Raw genomic sequence first — 18,288 nt, 5'->3', positions numbered from 1 at the left:
GAGTTATTCCTCAACTTCAGGGTTTAAGTGTGTTACATTCACACTATTTTAACACTGATGAAAGATAACAAGCTGATTTTCATTGCATGTGTGTTATTAGTCAGGTTTAATCGATGTCTGTGCAGTGGAGCTGCAGATCCACCAGGACATGTTCTCAAAGCTGCCTTTCCTACACATTTCTCTGCTATAACTGGATCATTTTTAACTACTTTGATATTAGTCCAATGATCTTTGTATCACTTTTTCTTCACACTAAGTGACTTGGACAAGATGATAAACAGACTCACATGCTGAAGATGTTGTCTAATCTTCATGAGCTCTCTTGTATTTGTAAGTGTTAGTAAGGTTAATACATTTTCTGCTTGTGTGTGTGATTTTGTGTATGTTTCTATTTGCAGTGTTTCAGACTCCTTCACAATTTTCCCACTTAAGCAGTCAGTTTTCTTTTCCCCAGGTTTGCTAACCCAAATTTAGATTTCCCACATTAAATAACAGCGTTCCTTTGTGTTCTCACCTACTGCTCTCACTCCTTTGTCCTCTCCCACTTCAACAATCCAATAACAGGAAGTTCTCTTTCAGCTTTGTCCTGCATTCTCCACTGTCGCTCTTTAACTGCCGTGTTATTGCTCTTTGGAGCTGCATTCCTCGTCTTCAGTTAAGAGTGAGAGCTCGCTTGTCAGGTTTAGTGACACATGACGCTGTAAACAATTCAACCAGAAACTTGGCCTGAAACACCAGAAACACCAGAAACTCCAATTTTCCATTCATGAGTGTAAGCGTGTCTTTGTTGCGTGTATGTTGTGTATTCATATTAATATTGAGTGTAAGCTGGTCTTCGTTGCCTCGATGTGTTTTTATAATCAGGTTTAATTCATGTATCCACTACAGAAGGCCTAAATACCGTGGCTATACATTTATAGCCCATAATTCTTCGGGTTTCGACAGCTATATTCTCCTGGAATACCTCGTTAAACAGGGTATTGCTCCGGGTGTAACAATGAGAGGGAGTCGTGTCGTTCTAATGTATGACAAATCCTATGATCAGAGATGGATGGACTCATTTAGCTCTCTGCCCATGCGTTTGGCCAAAACACCTTCTGCCTTGGGATTCGAGGACCTTGAAAAAGGCTTCTTTCCACACACATTTAACACAAGGGCTGACGAATTCTATGTAGGTCCTTATCCTGCCCCGTCTTTTTACAGGTATGAAAAAATTTCTGAATTTGAAAAGGAGAAATTGATGACGTGGTACAAGCCTGCCTGCAAGAAACCATTTGATTTACAGGCTGAAATGCGTAAGTACTGCATTAATGATGTCGAAGTGTTGAGAATGGCTTGTAAAATATACCGCGAGACCTTGATGGAGTGCACACAGATTGATCCATTTTCACACGCCACCCTGGCATCATACTGCATGGGGATTTTCAAAACCTTGTTTCTTCCAAAAGACACCCTGGCACTGACTCATCACGGTGCGCATGTTGATCAGAATAAGACATTTTCAGACGTGTCTCTTGAATGGCTTCAATACGAAACAAAACATTGTTATCAAGCATGCTCTCAGAGGCGGCGAACAAAAAGTAGGACCTTATTTTGTGGATGGATTTGATGCTTCCAGCAGAAGTGCATATGAATTCTTTGGGTGTTTCTATCACGGCTGTCTCCGCTGCTACCCGGAGAGTGATGTTAACCCTGCCGCCAAGCTGTCATATGGCGAGTTGTATCATGCAAGTTGTGAGAAGGTGAATGCTCTAAGAATGCATTATGGTCTTAATGTCGTGGTCATGTGGGGGTGTGATTGGTCATCATTAAAGTCGACTGATCAGTCAGTCAAGGACTTTATGCACAAATACAAAAAGCCTGAGCCTCTGGACCCTAGAGACGCGTTGTTTGGGGGGAGGACTAATGCGATGAAACTGTACCACAAGGTTGATGATGGTGGAGATGAAAAGATCAGATACTATGATTTTACAAGTCTTTACCCCACTGTTCAGTGCACGAAACATTATCCAATAGGTCACCCTCAGATCATATCCAATCATTTTGACAGAGTTAAAAATTATTTTGGGTTTGTTAAGTGCACTGTGCTTCCTCCAAGGGGTCTATTTCATCCTGTTCTGCCCTACAAGTGCCACAATAAGCTGATGTTTCCTCTCTGCAGAACGTGTGCTGAAGAGCAGCGCCAGCACAGTGATTGTGTGCATGCTGAGCGTGAGAGGCAGCTGTCAGGTACTTGGGTTTCCTTTGAGCTTGAAAAGGCTATTGAAAAAGGGCATCAGATTGTCTGCATCGCTGAAGTTTGGCACCTCCCTAATAAGACTGACACACTCAAAACATTTTTGAAATTGAAGCAGCAGGCATCTGGATACCCGAAAAATGTCAAAACAGCTGAGGAGCAGCAGAAGTTTGTTCCAGACTATTGTGAGAGAGAAGGCATCAGACTTGACCCTGCTAAGATTTGTGTAAACAAAGCAATCAGAAGTTGTAATAAACTGCTTCTGAACTCTCTCTGGGGGTGATTCTGCATGCGAACAAATATGCCATCTTGCGAGCTGATTACAGACCCTGCCAGATTCACACAGCTGATGTTCAGTGACCATTATGACGGACGCCAGTTTTGTTTCATCTCTGATGATGTTGCAGTGGTTCAGTGGTGTCACGCTGATGGTAGAGGGTCGCGGGTGAAGGATGTGAATGTCTTTGTCGGTGCTATGACTACGGCCTATGCGAGGCTCACTCTGTATGACTTGTTAGACAAGCTGCAGGAACGCATTCTTTACTGCGACACAGATTCAGTTATCTTCACCTCTCATCCCGGGGAGTGGGTACCCCCTTTAGGACCATACCTCGGTGAGCTGACTGATGAGCTCAATGATGGCGGGTCTGGAGAGGTTGATCACATTACTGAGTTTGTCTCTGGAGGTCCAAAATGCTAATGTTATTACACAAAACAGGGCAAGACTCAGGTTAAGTGTAAAGGTGTAACACTCAATGATGTTAATTCTAAAGTTGTTACCCACGAATCGTTGAAAGGCTTAGTCAAGGCATTTGTGGCCAACAGGGATGCGCGTTTAGTTGCAGAGTCTGACACCATCAAACGCAATAAGAAGAGGTTTCATCTCAGGAATGAAACAGATGTAAAAAAAGTTCAGGTGGTCTATAACAAGAGAAGGGTGCTGCCTGACTATACAACACTCCCTTATGGATACTGATCAGGATCAAGCCTTTGATGGGAGGCTCCAGCACCCTTTAGTTTAGTTATTAGCGGGCCGAGTAATTGTGGAAAGACTTTCTTTGTCAAAAGCATCATATATATATATATATATTTATAAAAAAAAAACAGCACGCCCCTGCGGGCGGTTTATCCTTCAAGCTCGGGTCCTCTACCAGAGGCCTGGGAGCTTGAGGGTCCTGCGCACATATATATATATATATATATATATATATATATATATATATATATATATATATATATATATATATATATATATAAGAAAAATCACCTTTGTGAATGGTATACCGGAGTCTCTGAGTGACGATGTCCTTTTACCTCCGGATAAGAACGATGTGATGAATACTGCGTCTGACAGCATAGAAGTTCAAAATGTGTTCACACAATACGTTCATCATAGGAACTTGAGCTGCATGTATTTAGTTCAGAATTTGTTTATGCAACAATTTCGTTCAACACTAATTATTTTACTCTGTTTAACAACCCCAGAGATAAATATCAAATTTCAGTTTTAGGTAGACAGATGTTTCCAGGTAATACAAAATACTTCTTAGAAGCTTTTAATGATGCCACATCCACCCCATACGGGTATCTTCTAATCGATTATAAATCTAAGACGCCTGACTATTTAAGACTCAGAACCAATTTGTTATCAGATCGTCAAGTTGTTTATATCCCCAAAAAACGGCTAAAGCGGTAAAAAGGATGTCGTATTCACGGATGCAGAGGAACATTGCACTGTTGGAGTTGTTGTATAAATCCCCACCCAGCGTACGGAGGAATATTATTTGTAATGCGAGCATGGATTTTATTAATGCTCTGTGTGAGATATCGCTCAATGTTTTGAAAGGTGTTATCCTGCTGACTGATCAACAGTACAGACAACTAAAAAAGAAAAAAAGTAATCAGACTGGTTCCAGACAAAAAGGTCAAAGGTTTGAAAAAGAGAAGATCCATCAACCAATCTGGAGGATTTTTGCTACCATTATTAGGGGCTACCATACCCTTCATCACCAGTCTTATAGCAAATAGGTGAAAATGGAGCACACACAGAAAATGTTTCTGGTCCTGCAGCATCAGTTGGACATGTTAAACCATCAGCAGCAACAACATACAGGCTCCGTCAGACATGTAGAGCAAAACGAGCGAGACAAAGCTATGGTTGAAGTGCTGCAGCTGCAGATTTGGATGTGTATGAGAGGCTAAAAAGTGTTCTGCCATTCTTCAGAGATACCGTTCACTTGTGAAACAAGGCATGAGTGAAAAAAATGTGCTAACACTATCTTTGCCTTCTGAAACCGGTCAGGATGCATCTGACCGCCAAAGCAATGTTGGTGGCGACAGACAAAAAGACATGTTTGGGATGAGATTTTGTCCTATATGGCAAAAAGGAGCAGAAAAAATGCAGAGCTTATTTTAACAGCGCTCACTCGTGCGTCGGGAGTTTCTTGGAATGATAGGGGTGAGATTATTATTGACAACCAGAGAATCAGAGGTTTGCATCTCTATGATTTGATCAAAAGTGCAACAGCAACACGTAGAGCAACAGATGTTTCATGGCCTGCAGGGTGGTCGACATTTTTAAAAACACTCGCCCGCTTAAATGTTCCTCTGTCTGCTTTTCCTAATGCTGAGGTGAGGAGGACTATTAGCCAATATAAAGGCGACACTGGCGACCGGAGTGTGGAAACAAATGGTTTGCACAAGAAGCGGTCACTGAGCGATCAAAGCTTATTTACCACACATAAAAAATCAAGGCAGAGTAGAAGCGGGTGGATCGATTTTTAATGAATTTTCAAAATTATGTTTGTTTTTCTTATTCTTGAAAAAAAGATCATTTAGCCTCGCATTTGTTTCCCTTTTTATAAACTACTACTTATGTGTTTTTTCTTATTTATGTCTATATTGTTTTGTTAAACAGATGACAGTTTTCCCCTTTTTACTACTTTTTGAACTCTATGCTGATGTTTAAAGATTTTATTATTACTAAATAATGTTTTTAGCAATTAGGTGAAAATAAATACCAGATGAAACGATATTCTCTTCTGTTATCTTTTATTATTTGTTACTTGAATCAGTATCCGCGCTGCACACAATCAAAGTTATTTTCAAAACATGCAGAAACAGGTCTTATTTTGTTAACAAAATGACAAACCATTGCATCGTTACAAACAAGGTTATCACTGTACATATTAATTAGTCTTGAATAAGACGCTCCTTTTTGGACATGATATAGAAAAAGCACACAGTGTTGTCCGCAGGTTACCGAAAAGTCCTTCTGAACCTGTCTCCCAGAATACAATATCCGAGCGGTGTTTTTAAAAGAAAAACTTTTATCTCGGGTGAAAACGTATCAGGTGAGTTACCGAAGCTGTCAAAAAAGTACCCTTGCTTGTCTTTTGTGATATTGAACGCCAACCAGTGCTTCCCAGGTAAGTCTGATGGATCTGTATTCACAATGCCCATGCATGGATATCTGATGGGCTTTGTTGGCAGCTGGTCACATGCTAAGACGCCTAGAAGATGAGCCCTGTTACTAATCCTTTTAACAATGCTGGTTAGTTCTATTGTATTCATTTTGAATGTTTAGTAGTCGTCCAGCAGCACTTGTCTCATTAGATATTTGGATGACTGAATCAAATACAGAGTAACACACCAGGTTCATTGTTCGGGGTAGCGGATTTCTGAAACGGGTTTCCAGCCTCACGCTCCCTGTTTGAACTAATGATACGTTCCCTGAATGTCCTTCATCAGCTTCCAGATTGAAACAGAATAATGTGTAGCCAAAGTCCTCACGTGTTATGGCCAATGGTCTATCCTTTAAATGTCTTCCAGTGGTTTGTATCAGCTGATAAAATTCTCTGGTGTAGTGTTTTCTCTGAAAATTTGGCTGGAATTGTTTGGCCGGATACGACTGTCCATCAGCATATAAACACATGAGTTCTATATCACAGTTTCAAAATTAAATGGATTACGTGTAAAAGAACCAGGATAAGCTTCGTTATCCACGAAGGCGATGATGACAAATTTAGGCAACCTGCCCATAAATAAATTAGTTGATATTCTTGCCCCAGCAGGTGTGGAGAAGGTCTTTAAAGAAACTCTGTCTACAGCATATTTTGCATTTGCATGATGCAGCGCCTTGCCGTGTGCCAGCCTGACACTTGGTGAGACACTGATTCTTTTCACAAATAAGCTGGCAGAGACGATTTTAACTTTATACGCGGTGTTAGCTCCAGTCATGAGAGCAAATTCGTCTTTAGAGCGCACAAATTTCAGCGACAGATCGATTCCATTAAGTAATCATTTTTCTTGAAAAAACAGGTCTGCGTGTGCTGGAGCAATCAATTCAACAATACTGCTATTCGCTGTATAAGTACCTCTGGTCACCAGACCCTGGCTCTCCCCTTCTATACATGTATCATTCATGTGCGAGGCTGTGTCTGTACAGAATAAAGCGCTGCTGAACTGTGTGTCTAAAGTCTGCTTATTATAATTGATAAGACATTCTATTATGCCTCTGTATGGATACGTGTTGGATGATTGGCTCATCAAGCGATCCCCCAAATTTACATCTACCTGACTAAATAAGGTGCAACCTGGATAATTAACAAGTCCCACGTTTGCATCCCTGCCTAAGTTTGTGCCGTCAGCATCTGTGATTCTTACTCGTGTGTAGATATAGGAATCGTTTAGATCCAGGTAATCCTCTCCGGACGATGAGATGTAAAACTCGATTGGACCTCTGTCTGTGATTGCAGAAACTGGTGGAATTTCAATAAAGGTCGTTTTCTCTATGGACGTTTGTGTGTATGGGACAGTAAAAAGATCGAGCTCTGTTTTTAGACATTCTCTGATTGGTTGTGTAACAGAGCCATTTAGAAGATGTCACATGCTGTAGTTTTTGAACGACTGGTTCTGGGTCTCCGTTTGGTGGCTTTCCTGGCAGGTTTTGTCGTTTTACACTTTTTAGGCGGCGGCGTATCACGCATGCGTGCAGTGGGAGGGGTCTTAGAAGGTTTGGGTGTATACACATACAAGCTGTTGCCATCCTGCTCAGTAGATGTTGGCTTGGTTATGTTGGATATCACATCAGACACTATGCCTGATGCTGCTGTTTTTAGGTGGGGTTTGACTATGCTGACTCCTTTTTTAAACAACGGTACAGCAATTCTAAACAGGCTGCTGAACAAACCTCCCAGACCTGCGCCACATTGCGTACTGGTCCCAATATAACCATTCAATTCTCCACCAGCCTGATTTAAATAATATCTTACATATTTTGCTTCATCTGTGTTGTAGACAGACATCCTTATTTTTTAAAAATGGTGTCTTATGGGTCGGAAGTTGAACTTGACAAACACCTTCCTGTATAAAAAGGGTATGTGTTGATTTTGGTCGTCTTTCAAATCAATTTCTATGTCATCGATTAAGGATTTCGAGACTGGTGTGTAGTGTGGGCTGTCAAATTGAAGAATGGCTCCCCGACGGTCATCGTCTGTTATATTTATTGCTCTTAATAGCTGCGCATGGGCGTCACCCACAAGCTGGTAATCAACGATATCTGCATAAATAAAAATGTTCTATTTTCCGCCGTATACGTCTGCAGGATGTGATGCGTATGTGTTTTTATAATGAAGTACAAACGGGTCTTCTGATTTGAATCCTAAGATTTCTGCCAGTCTCCCTCTAAATGTGAGAACTGTGCCCCTAGGGCCCATAACACTAACATAGTTACTAACTTCACTGTATTGTGTTTTAATGTCGGTGTTATGTTTTAATGTTTTATTATCTGCGCCACAGATGCATAATGCCCCACAGACAGCTCAATCACGGTTATGGACAATGCTCCATCTTTGACTGGATCATAAATTTCCACTCGCGAATCTGATTGTGGAAAAGACAAGCATAGTCTTGGGTATTGAAATTCTATAACACCGACCTCATACGGTTCATTTAAAACAATAGGTGTTATAACCTCAGGATAAAAATGCTCGGAAACTCAAGTGCCAAGTGCCTCTTTTTTTCTGCCCAGTATTTTCTCTATTTTAAACCTTTTGTTTTTGTCAATAGTCACCTGCTGTATCTCAGGTTCGTAAATTACACCTTTCACTGCAGCTCCTGTGAGATCCTCCAGTTTGTATACGGGAGGGTCTCTTCCTAAACGCTCCTTTATGGTAAAGTACTCGTCTGTGTAGGTCTGATGGTAACCCTTTCAGAATATGCCTCGTAGTTTAGATATTCTCTCTGTATCGCCCACATTAAATTTAAAAGTCACCGGTTTTTGGGGTTTCATTTTGTACAGGGTGTTAAAGACTGCTTTCTCATTATCTTTGCACACCTCGGTGGGGTCATTTTGATAGAGCTGTGATAAGACAGGTTATAGGACTGTACAAGATCTTGGATCACATTAACATATCTTGGCGAGTTAACTGATGTTAAGTATTTCCACATTTTCCCCTTTAAGGTGCGGTTAAAACGCTCTACCACACATGATTTCATTTCACTAAAGGTTGAAAAATGTGTGATGTTATGCTGCTCCATTAGTTTTTTAAATGTTTATTATAAAATTCCTTCCCTAAATCTGTTTGGAGTTTTTCAGGCACACGGCCCTCTCTCAGAATATCACCAAAAGCCTCAGCAACAGCCTGTCCTGTCTTGGTTTCAAGGCACCTAACCCATGCATACTTAGAAAACACATCTATGCATGTCAATAAGTACCTAACATTATCATTATCCGCAGAATATTCACGCATGTCAACCAAATCAGCTTGAAACTGTTTGTCAATCCCGTTAACCAAAACTCTATTTCTGTATCCTTGCATTTCTGTATCCTTGCATTTCTGTATCCTTGCATTTCTGTGTCCTCTATCCTTGCAGGTTTATGAAGAGTATATGTATATCTCCTTTTAAAAACGCTCCACGTCAGGTAATGACGGCTTTAAGCCTGTTGCCTCACTGACAGCGATACGGAGCTTCTTTACACTTCCTAAACCCCCTGGGTGTGCAGGGTTGTGATATATTTTTCTCAGCGTGTTTTCCATAATCACTTTGACCAAACACAAATACAAATGACCAGAAAAAAGTGTTAGCATACGTTTTTATTTCATTTTCTGTGTAGTGCACAGTAAGGTTTTTATAACAGATGTGCATTAAATCTTGTGTCTCCCAGACCAGTAGTTTCCAATCATGTGGAGCAGCGCTGATTTAACTCCGCGGGTGTGATGATTGGTATTTAGCAGGTATCCGACATTCTCATCAGTGGTGCAAACAATGTGCGGCACTGATCTCAGTTCACACAGAAGACGCTCTGCAGTGCTGATGATTTGTGCTTCAGCCTCACTGACACTGTATGAGCAAACAAACAGACGGATGGCCGGGATGAATCGGGGCGTCCGGAGCTTTTCCATCACCTCATCATAGCAGGTCTCGAAGAAAAACACAGGCAGCTCAAACAGGCAACTGTGGTGTAACTGGCTGGGGTGACCGGATTGGCATCCATAACATATCTCCTGCACATACTCATTCAGTGCCATCGACAGCAGGTGGAAGGTTGCGAGTTTAATGTTGAGTTCCGTTTCCTCAGACGGGTGTGATCCTGCAGAGTCCTGTGAGCATCCTGGAGAGGGGGGCGGAGTCGGTGGGGTCTGGATTAGCAGTGCTGGAGGGGGAGACTCTGAGCGGTCCACAATATGGCAGATGTTGTCTGTAAAAGAAATCCACGCATTGCATTTTTTTTAAAATATCGGGTTTAATGCCAACGTCTCTCACACAGAGACAACCTACCTTTTGTTTTGTTTTTCTGTCCTCAAGGTTTTTGATGATTTTTGGCCTGAACATGGCAGAAGGTAAACCAATCTTCGGGCCATGTGCGAGCTGATCATATACAAGACGCTTCCTAATATTCTCATAAGAAGAGTTGACCTTGTCTCTCTTGATAGTCTTATCGACCTCATTAAACACCCGCTGCAGTGCTCTCCAGTCTGACCACTGAATAAAAAACAAATCCTTAAACCATGATAAACGTTCTTCAAGGGTGAGGGGGTATGGGTGCAACCTCCAGCTTTCAAGGCCCCAGAGTGAAACCTCTGTAACGTTGAGGTTTCACCCGGTGCAATTGTGGCTCTTGTAACTGTTGTGATATTTTGATACCATGGTAGCATTTACAGGATATTGTTTTATAGTGATATTATACAGGAAAACTGTTACTCAATAAGGCCCATTTACTAGTTGTTTTTCTCTTTCTCTGTAACCTAAGAATTAATGTGTAAGAATCACAGGTTGGTACCTCAAGGTTGAAAACACCACAGAGATCACTTCCTTACTCCCATCCTCCCTTCCTTATCTCTTAGAAAGGAGCTTGTTAAAGGCCAGGTGGTTCGTTTCAGAATTCACTAATGAAAGAACTCTGTATTCTGTGTCTAGGAGTGTATTTTGCTGGGATGATCATAAATTGTAGCTGAACTGATAAACTATACAAAGGATACTTCTTTGCTCACAAGGCAGGAAGACGTTCCCTTATTTGGTCTGTACCGGTTTGAACTGAGAATCTGTTGACAGACGAACCTTTTTCCTCTATATATTCTGTTGTCTGATGAATAAACCTTTGAGTTGGTTTTGGGAAAGCAACCCGTACAGTCTCTGTGTCGTTTTGTTCTCCCAGCTGCTCCCGACGTTGTAACTAACACGCTGAATGGCATATTTGACTGTTACTTGAGAATATTTCTTTGAGTTCTATAGGTTATGGACAATCTCTGCTGATAGGTGCTCACGCCTCGAAGGAAACTCGATCCACAGACGGAGATTTCTTTCAGTAACCATAAATGGTAAGCTGCTCTTTTGTCACACACTACATACACAATATATGTGTTTTAGTGCAAATTGTACATTGCTACATTGTTTTGAATTACCCTCGGCCCGCAGTATATGTGGGCACCTGTCAAAGGTCATTTGGATTTACCAGACCGCTTTGAAAACAACATGAAACAAATGAATGTCTTTGTTGAGCCATGACTGGATTTATCCTAATCCTTCCTAAAGGCCGTTATAACCTTGCACTGCCAGTGGTGAGCTGCACCAGCTGTGACCTAATGTGGTCCCCCTCAGTTAAGGACTTCCAGGGTGGTGGATATTGGCCTGGCACCTTAAATTTCTGCACCCTGTTTTCAATGGATGTCTTTCAGTCTTTCTATGACATTGAGGTCATAAGTAGTTTACTGACAATTATTTAACATTTGAAATGAAAAGATCCGTCAGTCCATTCACATATATACTGTTCAGAGAAGGCATGTAGTTTAGAGCAAAGTGTAGTAGTGTGAAGTGGCTAAACACACTCACCAATTGTTCTAAAATAAACAATTTATCAAAACATTAACAGTCTTTCACACATACATACGGTTTATACACTATTTTAAAAAGAAGGGGTTGAAGACCTGATTGATTACAAAAAGTCTATTAAAATGTTCTGGGTAACCACAGAAATCTTAGTCAGTTATGTCTGAGAGAGAATGTTTATGACAGAAGTAATGCCAAAATCTCAACAAACCAAAGTTACATACATGCTAAAGAGAAAGATCAAACTGTGCTGAAATTAGGAAGTGGGCAATATAGGGCTTCCCCAGTGAAATAACTGATCTGAAATAATTGAGGCACAAATTAATAAATGACATACTAGTAATCCACAGAAGGGGAGGCCTCTGGGAAAATGTAGAAAATCAATGGGAATTTCTACAGTAGCATGAGTTACCAGTCAATACCAGTCCTGGTATTGGTTATGTTGAAGTGATGGGTTTTATAATTCATTTTTGGTCCACTGAAGGGATTGTTTTGTAACCCCAATATTGATATTTTGTAAATAAAAAATATGACCTCAATTAAACCTTTAAATTCCCTGCACTTGTCATAGATATCTACATGATGTCCAACAAATATACATCAAGTCCAAGGTTCTAATGTTGAACGCCATATTGATGTCCAGCTTAAATCATGGTTGGACCTCCAAATTTTTGGAAAAGTTCAAATGCAGTACAGACCTCCAGAATTGGTCATGGACCAACAGAACCAATATAGACACGATCTGTACATCTATCTGACTTTCTTTGTTTAGTTGGTAGCTAACTGAATTGTCTTACTTTTTTTTTATAGATGAAAGAAAATGTCCCTGAAACATACAGTATGAAACAATGAGTGTCAGGTTTATATTTATAGTCTACATCACATTTAAGTGGTATCCATATGTCAATTTGTTTGAGCCTAAAACACAGACTACTCCATGACCCGAATGATTGTTTAATCCTTCCCATCAATACCTCTCAGTTCCACATCTCTAACTCATGTTATTCTCCATGCAGCTCTAACAGCAGTGGTCCAAACACAGCAGACTGTGCTGGCAGCAGTGGGAGAAGATGCTGAATTCAGCTGTCAGCTCTTGGACACTAAAGACGTCCTTCAGGTCACATGGCAGAAAATCTCACGTGATGTGGAGACAAATGTTGCCACCTACAGCAAGTACTATGGTCAGAGAGTGAATGATGGCTTTAACGATAAAGTCAAGTTTAAATACACTGGACTACAGAACTGCTCCATAGTCATCAGGAATGTGACGGAGCAGGATGAAGGATGCTATCACTGTCTGTTTAACACTTATCCTGAAGGCTCCTTCACTGGTAGAACCTGCTTCCAAGTCTATGGTAAGAACTTTTGCATTAATGTGTTTAAATGTGCTAGAAACTGATTTCCTTTCAACAACATATTCCTTGCAATATCTCCTGATCCTTCACAGAGCTGCATGAACCTGCTGTTGATGTCAGAGAGTCAAACTCTGCTGAAGAGTGGGTTGTTTCCTGTTCAGCCACTGGTCGACCTGCTCCCACTGTAACACTCTCACAACAACACCTCAGCTTCTCACAGTACAACACTGTCAGTGTGTCCAACACCAACGCTACATTCACTGTCACCACTACAGCTGTGCTCTCAGGTTCACGTAAACACAGCACACAGGTGGGATGTGCAGCACGAGTGCTCTCTGCTCCTCACAGAGAGGTGATGGAGACGATTCCTGAGGTCCAGCAGACGTCAGATTATCAGTGATGGTGAGAAACTGAGATGCAATAACAATGCATTGTGGTAGTATGCATTTTCTCTTTGATCAATAATTGATGTATTCATTTTGATCAGTGTCACATTTTTCCTGCTTTTTCAAGTTTCCTCCTGGATCATTGTATTAGCTGCAGTATTGGTGATGATGGTCTTTGTCAGTGTTGCTGCTCTGCAGTAGGCTACTCTTTAAAGAAAAAGACCAGATAACTTTCATTTTTCATTTCTTGTCATTTTTTTCTACACCAAAATCTATCCAATAATATCTGCATAACATTTTCTACTTGTGATTTAGTTATTAATTCTTTGCTTCATGATTCAATCGGTCTTTGTCTAGTATTAAATTTTATGTTTCCCATTTAATCCCACTGGCTTTAAAGTGTTTCACCAGATTTTTACGAAGTATTTCCAGTCTTTTGTTGTCTCTGTCCCAAATGTTCTGAAATGTGTTGCATGTATTAAAAGAAGTTGGACCAAAAAATGTACTATGTACTTACAAACTTACATTTATGAAAGCTGAACAAACATTGATGTACTTGACTTTTGTAACAGTGAAAAGGCGATCTGTTTTTATTGATAAATATATATGTTTGCATTACTGTTATTTAGATTGCCATGTTAGAACGTAGCAAACAACATTGTTTGTTCCTCTATGGTTTCTTTATTTTTACAAATCTAAATGTTTTTGGTCAAAAGATTAATAATTTCATATTGAGGTCAGATGGTCAGCAGTTTTGATGTTTTTGCAGAGATTTTATTTTTTGCAAAATAGCACAAGTAAACATTAAAAGTAGTTCCTAAATCAAGGCATTTATTATTAAGGCGGCCATTATTATGGCCCTGTGTGGAAAAAGTGATTGCCCCCTAAACCTAATAACTGGTTGGGCCACCCTGAGTAGAAACATCTGCAATAAAGCGTTTGGGATAACTGGCAATGAGTCCTTTACAAGGTGCTGGAAGAATTTCTGCCCACTCATCTTTGCAAAATTGTTGTAATTCAGCCACACTGGAGGGTTTTTGAGTATGAACCACCTTTCCAAGGTCTCAGCTCCTCAATCAGATTCACGTATGAACTTTGGCTAAGCCATTCCAAAGTCTTTCTTTTGTTTTACTTAAGCTGCTTAGAGGTGGACTTGTTGGTGTGCTTTGGATCAAGTGCACTTCAGCTTGTGGTCGTGAACAGATGGCCAGACATTCTCCTTCAGGATCCCAGAAACTGGATTCTGTTCATCTTGACGTTGCATCTCCAGACTGAGAGATCTCAATTACTTTGTTTCTTATTTGCTTCTGAATTTCCTTGGATTGCGCCATGATGTGTAGTTTTTGAGGATCTTTTGGTCTACTCTACTTTGTCAGACAGGTCCTGTTTAAGTGATTGATTCAGCACAGGTTTGGCAGTAATCGGGCCTGGCTATGACTATGGAAAAATTGTATATTTTCTATTGATAAATGCAAATATTTTATGTCTGTTATGTGCATTGCCGTGTGGAGAATATAAGGAAAACAATTGTGTGGTTTACATTGTTTCTTCCTCTTAGATTTCTTGATTTTTTTTAAAAATTGCAATAACTTTATGTTAATTTCAGTGCACTTTCACATTTCTTTAAATTCAAACTACAGTCCTGTGAATAACTAGAAACACTTCTAGCAGCACAAATGTGAGGTAATTGTTTTCTGCTTGACTTTATCAGTCTCTCATATTGTTGTGGAGGAATGTTGGCCCACTCTTCATTACAACGTTGCTTCAGTTCTTTGAGCTTTGTGGGCATTTATTTAAGCACAGCTCTCTGAATGTCCCAGGTTGAGGTCTGGACTTTGCTTTTCAGCTATTCTGCTGTAGATTTGCTGCTGTGTTTGGGATCATTGTTCGACTGCAAGACCTAAACTTTACCTATTAAACAGTTAACTCTGTATTTTACACTTTATGTGAATATTGTTGCAGATTTCAATTATTAATGTTTTTATAACTTTGTTCTTTCTTATATTTAATATTATACAATATTTATACTTCATGTCTCTGTCTTCTTTTGAACACTCCAGCACAGCATCACTATAACTTTGTCCTCACTGACAATAAAGCTGTTTTATATATTTCATTGCAAATGTTTCAAGCAATTTGTAGCTGTATCTTAAGATATTTTGTTAATAATATAGTATTTTATATTGTTTTTTTCCCCATATTTGAGAAATATTTAACATGTAAAAGTCTGTTTATGTACAATTTGGTGATATTAGCCCTGATTATTGGAGGAACTTGTACATGAAGCAGATTTCTGAGACTTCAGATTTGAAGGTTGTTGTCATATAATCTAAATGATGGCAGATTAACGTTCCCTACCTCTGTCCTACAACCACAGGACTCCTTTGCATTCGACTGATAGAAATTTCAAGCTCAGTGTTAATGAAGATTTCAGAGGCCTTAGTGCAGGGGTAGGGCACGTCTAAAACCTGCAGGGACACCGGCCCTCGAGGCCTGGAGTTCCCTACCGCTGCCTTAGTGTGAAAGGAATGAAGCTGTAGCGCCTCCCAGTGGTTGAAAAGAGGTACACAAGAGGTTAGAAATAAGAGGCTGTAGAAATAACATCACAGAAAAGCAGGACATGCTCAAGCAAAACATTATAGAAAGTCTGTCACGGTTCTGGGTCAGTTTGACCCAGTATTTTGAGTTGTCATGTTTTTGCAGGTTTAGTTTAGTTCCATGTGTCATTTTCTGTCTCTCTCTCTATGTCGAGTCTGCGTCTTAGTGTGATGGTTTCTTGTTCCTGTTTTATTGTGAAGGTCTGCGTCTCATGTGAGTGTGTTCAGTTTGACCTCTGTCTCGTCTTGGTGATTATTCCCAGCTGTGTCCACCACCTGTGTGTAATTCCCCTGTGTTTCTCTGTGTATTTAAGTCGTGTCCTCTGTCATTGTAGTTGCTGGTCCGTCTGTGTGTCCACCATGTCTCACCCGTGTGTTTGTGCTCTGTAGTTTAGTTGTTTCCAGTCTAGTTTAGTTCGTGCTCCATTTGCTGTTTGTCCATATTTATTTTTGTGTTCAATAAACCACCTTCACTTCTCCACTACTGCCTGCGATTGGATCCTCATTTATTATTTTCACACGGCTCTCCTCACCCGCCGTGACAGTACGGACCAGCCAGATCAACCCGTTCTCACTCCCAAAGCGTAACATTTTACGCTAGGTGACAAATCGTCACCATATTACGTTTTCGGCTACCCACCACGTTCCTAAATGACGACCTTGGAAAAAAGAGGAAATATGAGAACCGTCTGGACTGAACCTACACATGTTCGCTCTTTTTATTCAAATCGCTTAGAAACACGCTATTTAACTTCATTAAAGTCCTAGTTAAGGTCAGGGATAAGGTTAGGTTTAGGGCTGGAATACAGGGCTGGAACGTCTACTCCCGCGGGAGCGTCATTGCACTGGATTCCAGCCATAACCCGCCGCGTACCATAAGAACGCCGAAGGTCTCCTTTCGCGTTCCTCAGGAACGCCGCGGGACGTGACAAAACGTCGACATGTTACGCCTCGGGAGTGAGAACGCTCTGGCCAGATATGGATCCAGCGGCAGTCACCCCACCTAGGGAGCTTCAGGAGGCCGTTATCGACTCTGCTTCTAAATTGATTTACCAGCTGTTAGAGCATGAGGGAGAAGTGTCTCTTTACACTGTGGAAGCCAGCCTACAACACCTTATTTCCAGTTACCCCTGGTTATTGGACTCACTGCGTCCGCTCGTACAGAATTTTGTTCTTCACGAGCTTCACCTACACCCCCCCGCCGCTACCGCTCGCCTGCTCATGCAGTGATATCATCAGTGACAAGTCAGGTGATAGAGGCTAATGCAAAATGGTGTTTCAGTGAGGCACAATTTATTATGACAATACATTTTTTTAAATACTCAGTATGAATTAAACAGGTTAAAGGTCAATGTTCTGTTGTAATATAAAGACAAAATGATTGACAGCAGCCCAGCAATATCAGTAAAACGCAAATTAGCCACATGGTGCTATGTAAGGAGCTCTGTGATTGGTTAGGAAAGGACAGACTGGCCACCTCGATTTTTCTTCACTGCACATTGATCCATAGCTTTGCTCTGTAAAGGCTAACAAAGTGCTTTTGCTTTACAAAGACATTCAGCGTCGGTATTCACTCTTTTAAAATGCCACTGAACACTGGAGTGAAATGGAGCCCTGATCCTCAGAGTTTTATTGTTGCTAACATTTCTTATAGATAGCACAGATAGTGCCCCACTGCAGTAATCACTCATGTCTAGATATTCCTGTTAAAAAGGAGTTTTTCCTCCCCACTGTAACATGGCAAACATAGCAAACGGATAATCCAGCTGAAGCTTCAGACAGCCGTCAGACAGTGAAACACTGCCATCTGCTGGACGCGAATAACAAAGACGCTGCTTTGACGGGTGAGGGAGTTTCAACAAGTCTGCAACGACTCAAGCATCAAACTACAGAACTATTCTAGCGGACATGGTGCTCTAATGACTGCTTCATTAACGCAGGTCAGAAAGGATCAAACATATCAATAAATCATAAAACACAAAACGTCTCTTATTGCCCAGGGCTCAGGAAGTGAGTGTGTTCCTTATAGCCCAACACGTTCTCACTCCCAACTCGTCAAACGTGTGACGCATGGTCAGGCTCCCTCTGCTTCACTTATGGACCATATGGACCACCAGGTAAGACCATTTAAACGGACAGCATTTATAGAATGACTATTAAAAGTCAGCGAGTGTCAGTAATGTTAATGTGGTTATGTTAGTAATACACCGAGTGCTAATATAACAGCTTTAAGATGCATTTGTAGATATTATTACGTGTTTTACCGTCTTTATGGTGCTAGCTTAAAGTTACGGTGTAAACGTTAGCTTATATTGGAGGAAAGCTGTTACTGTTTAAACGATGTTAGCACAGAAATATTAGCTTCTGTCATGACTGATGAAGTT

At 40.7% G+C, this 18,288-nt stretch overlaps 1 protein-coding gene across 1 annotated transcript; it reads left to right on the top strand.

The window, feature by feature from the left end:
- Nucleotides 1–1,910: 1,910 nt before the first annotated feature.
- Nucleotides 1,911–13,508, top strand: LOC146676592 (butyrophilin subfamily 2 member A2-like). Its single transcript, XM_085401215.1, has 7 exons — nucleotides 1,911–2,016; nucleotides 2,162–2,229; nucleotides 2,352–2,421; nucleotides 2,644–2,850; nucleotides 12,583–12,921; nucleotides 13,014–13,311; nucleotides 13,436–13,508. The coding sequence occupies exons 1-7, from the start codon at nucleotides 1,911–1,913 to the stop codon at nucleotides 13,506–13,508; spliced, it is 1,161 nt and encodes a 386-aa protein (XP_085257341.1).
- The last annotated feature ends 4,780 nt before the right edge of the window (nucleotides 13,509–18,288 follow it).

Source organism: Rhamphochromis longiceps, linkage group LG3 (assembly GCF_057381845.1).
Source record: "Rhamphochromis longiceps isolate RC_006_pf linkage group LG3, R_longiceps_female_GT1.1, whole genome shotgun sequence".
NCBI classification, from domain to species: Eukaryota; Metazoa; Chordata; class Actinopteri; order Cichliformes; family Cichlidae; genus Rhamphochromis; species Rhamphochromis longiceps.
This window is presented reverse-complemented; position numbering and strand designations above follow the sequence as displayed.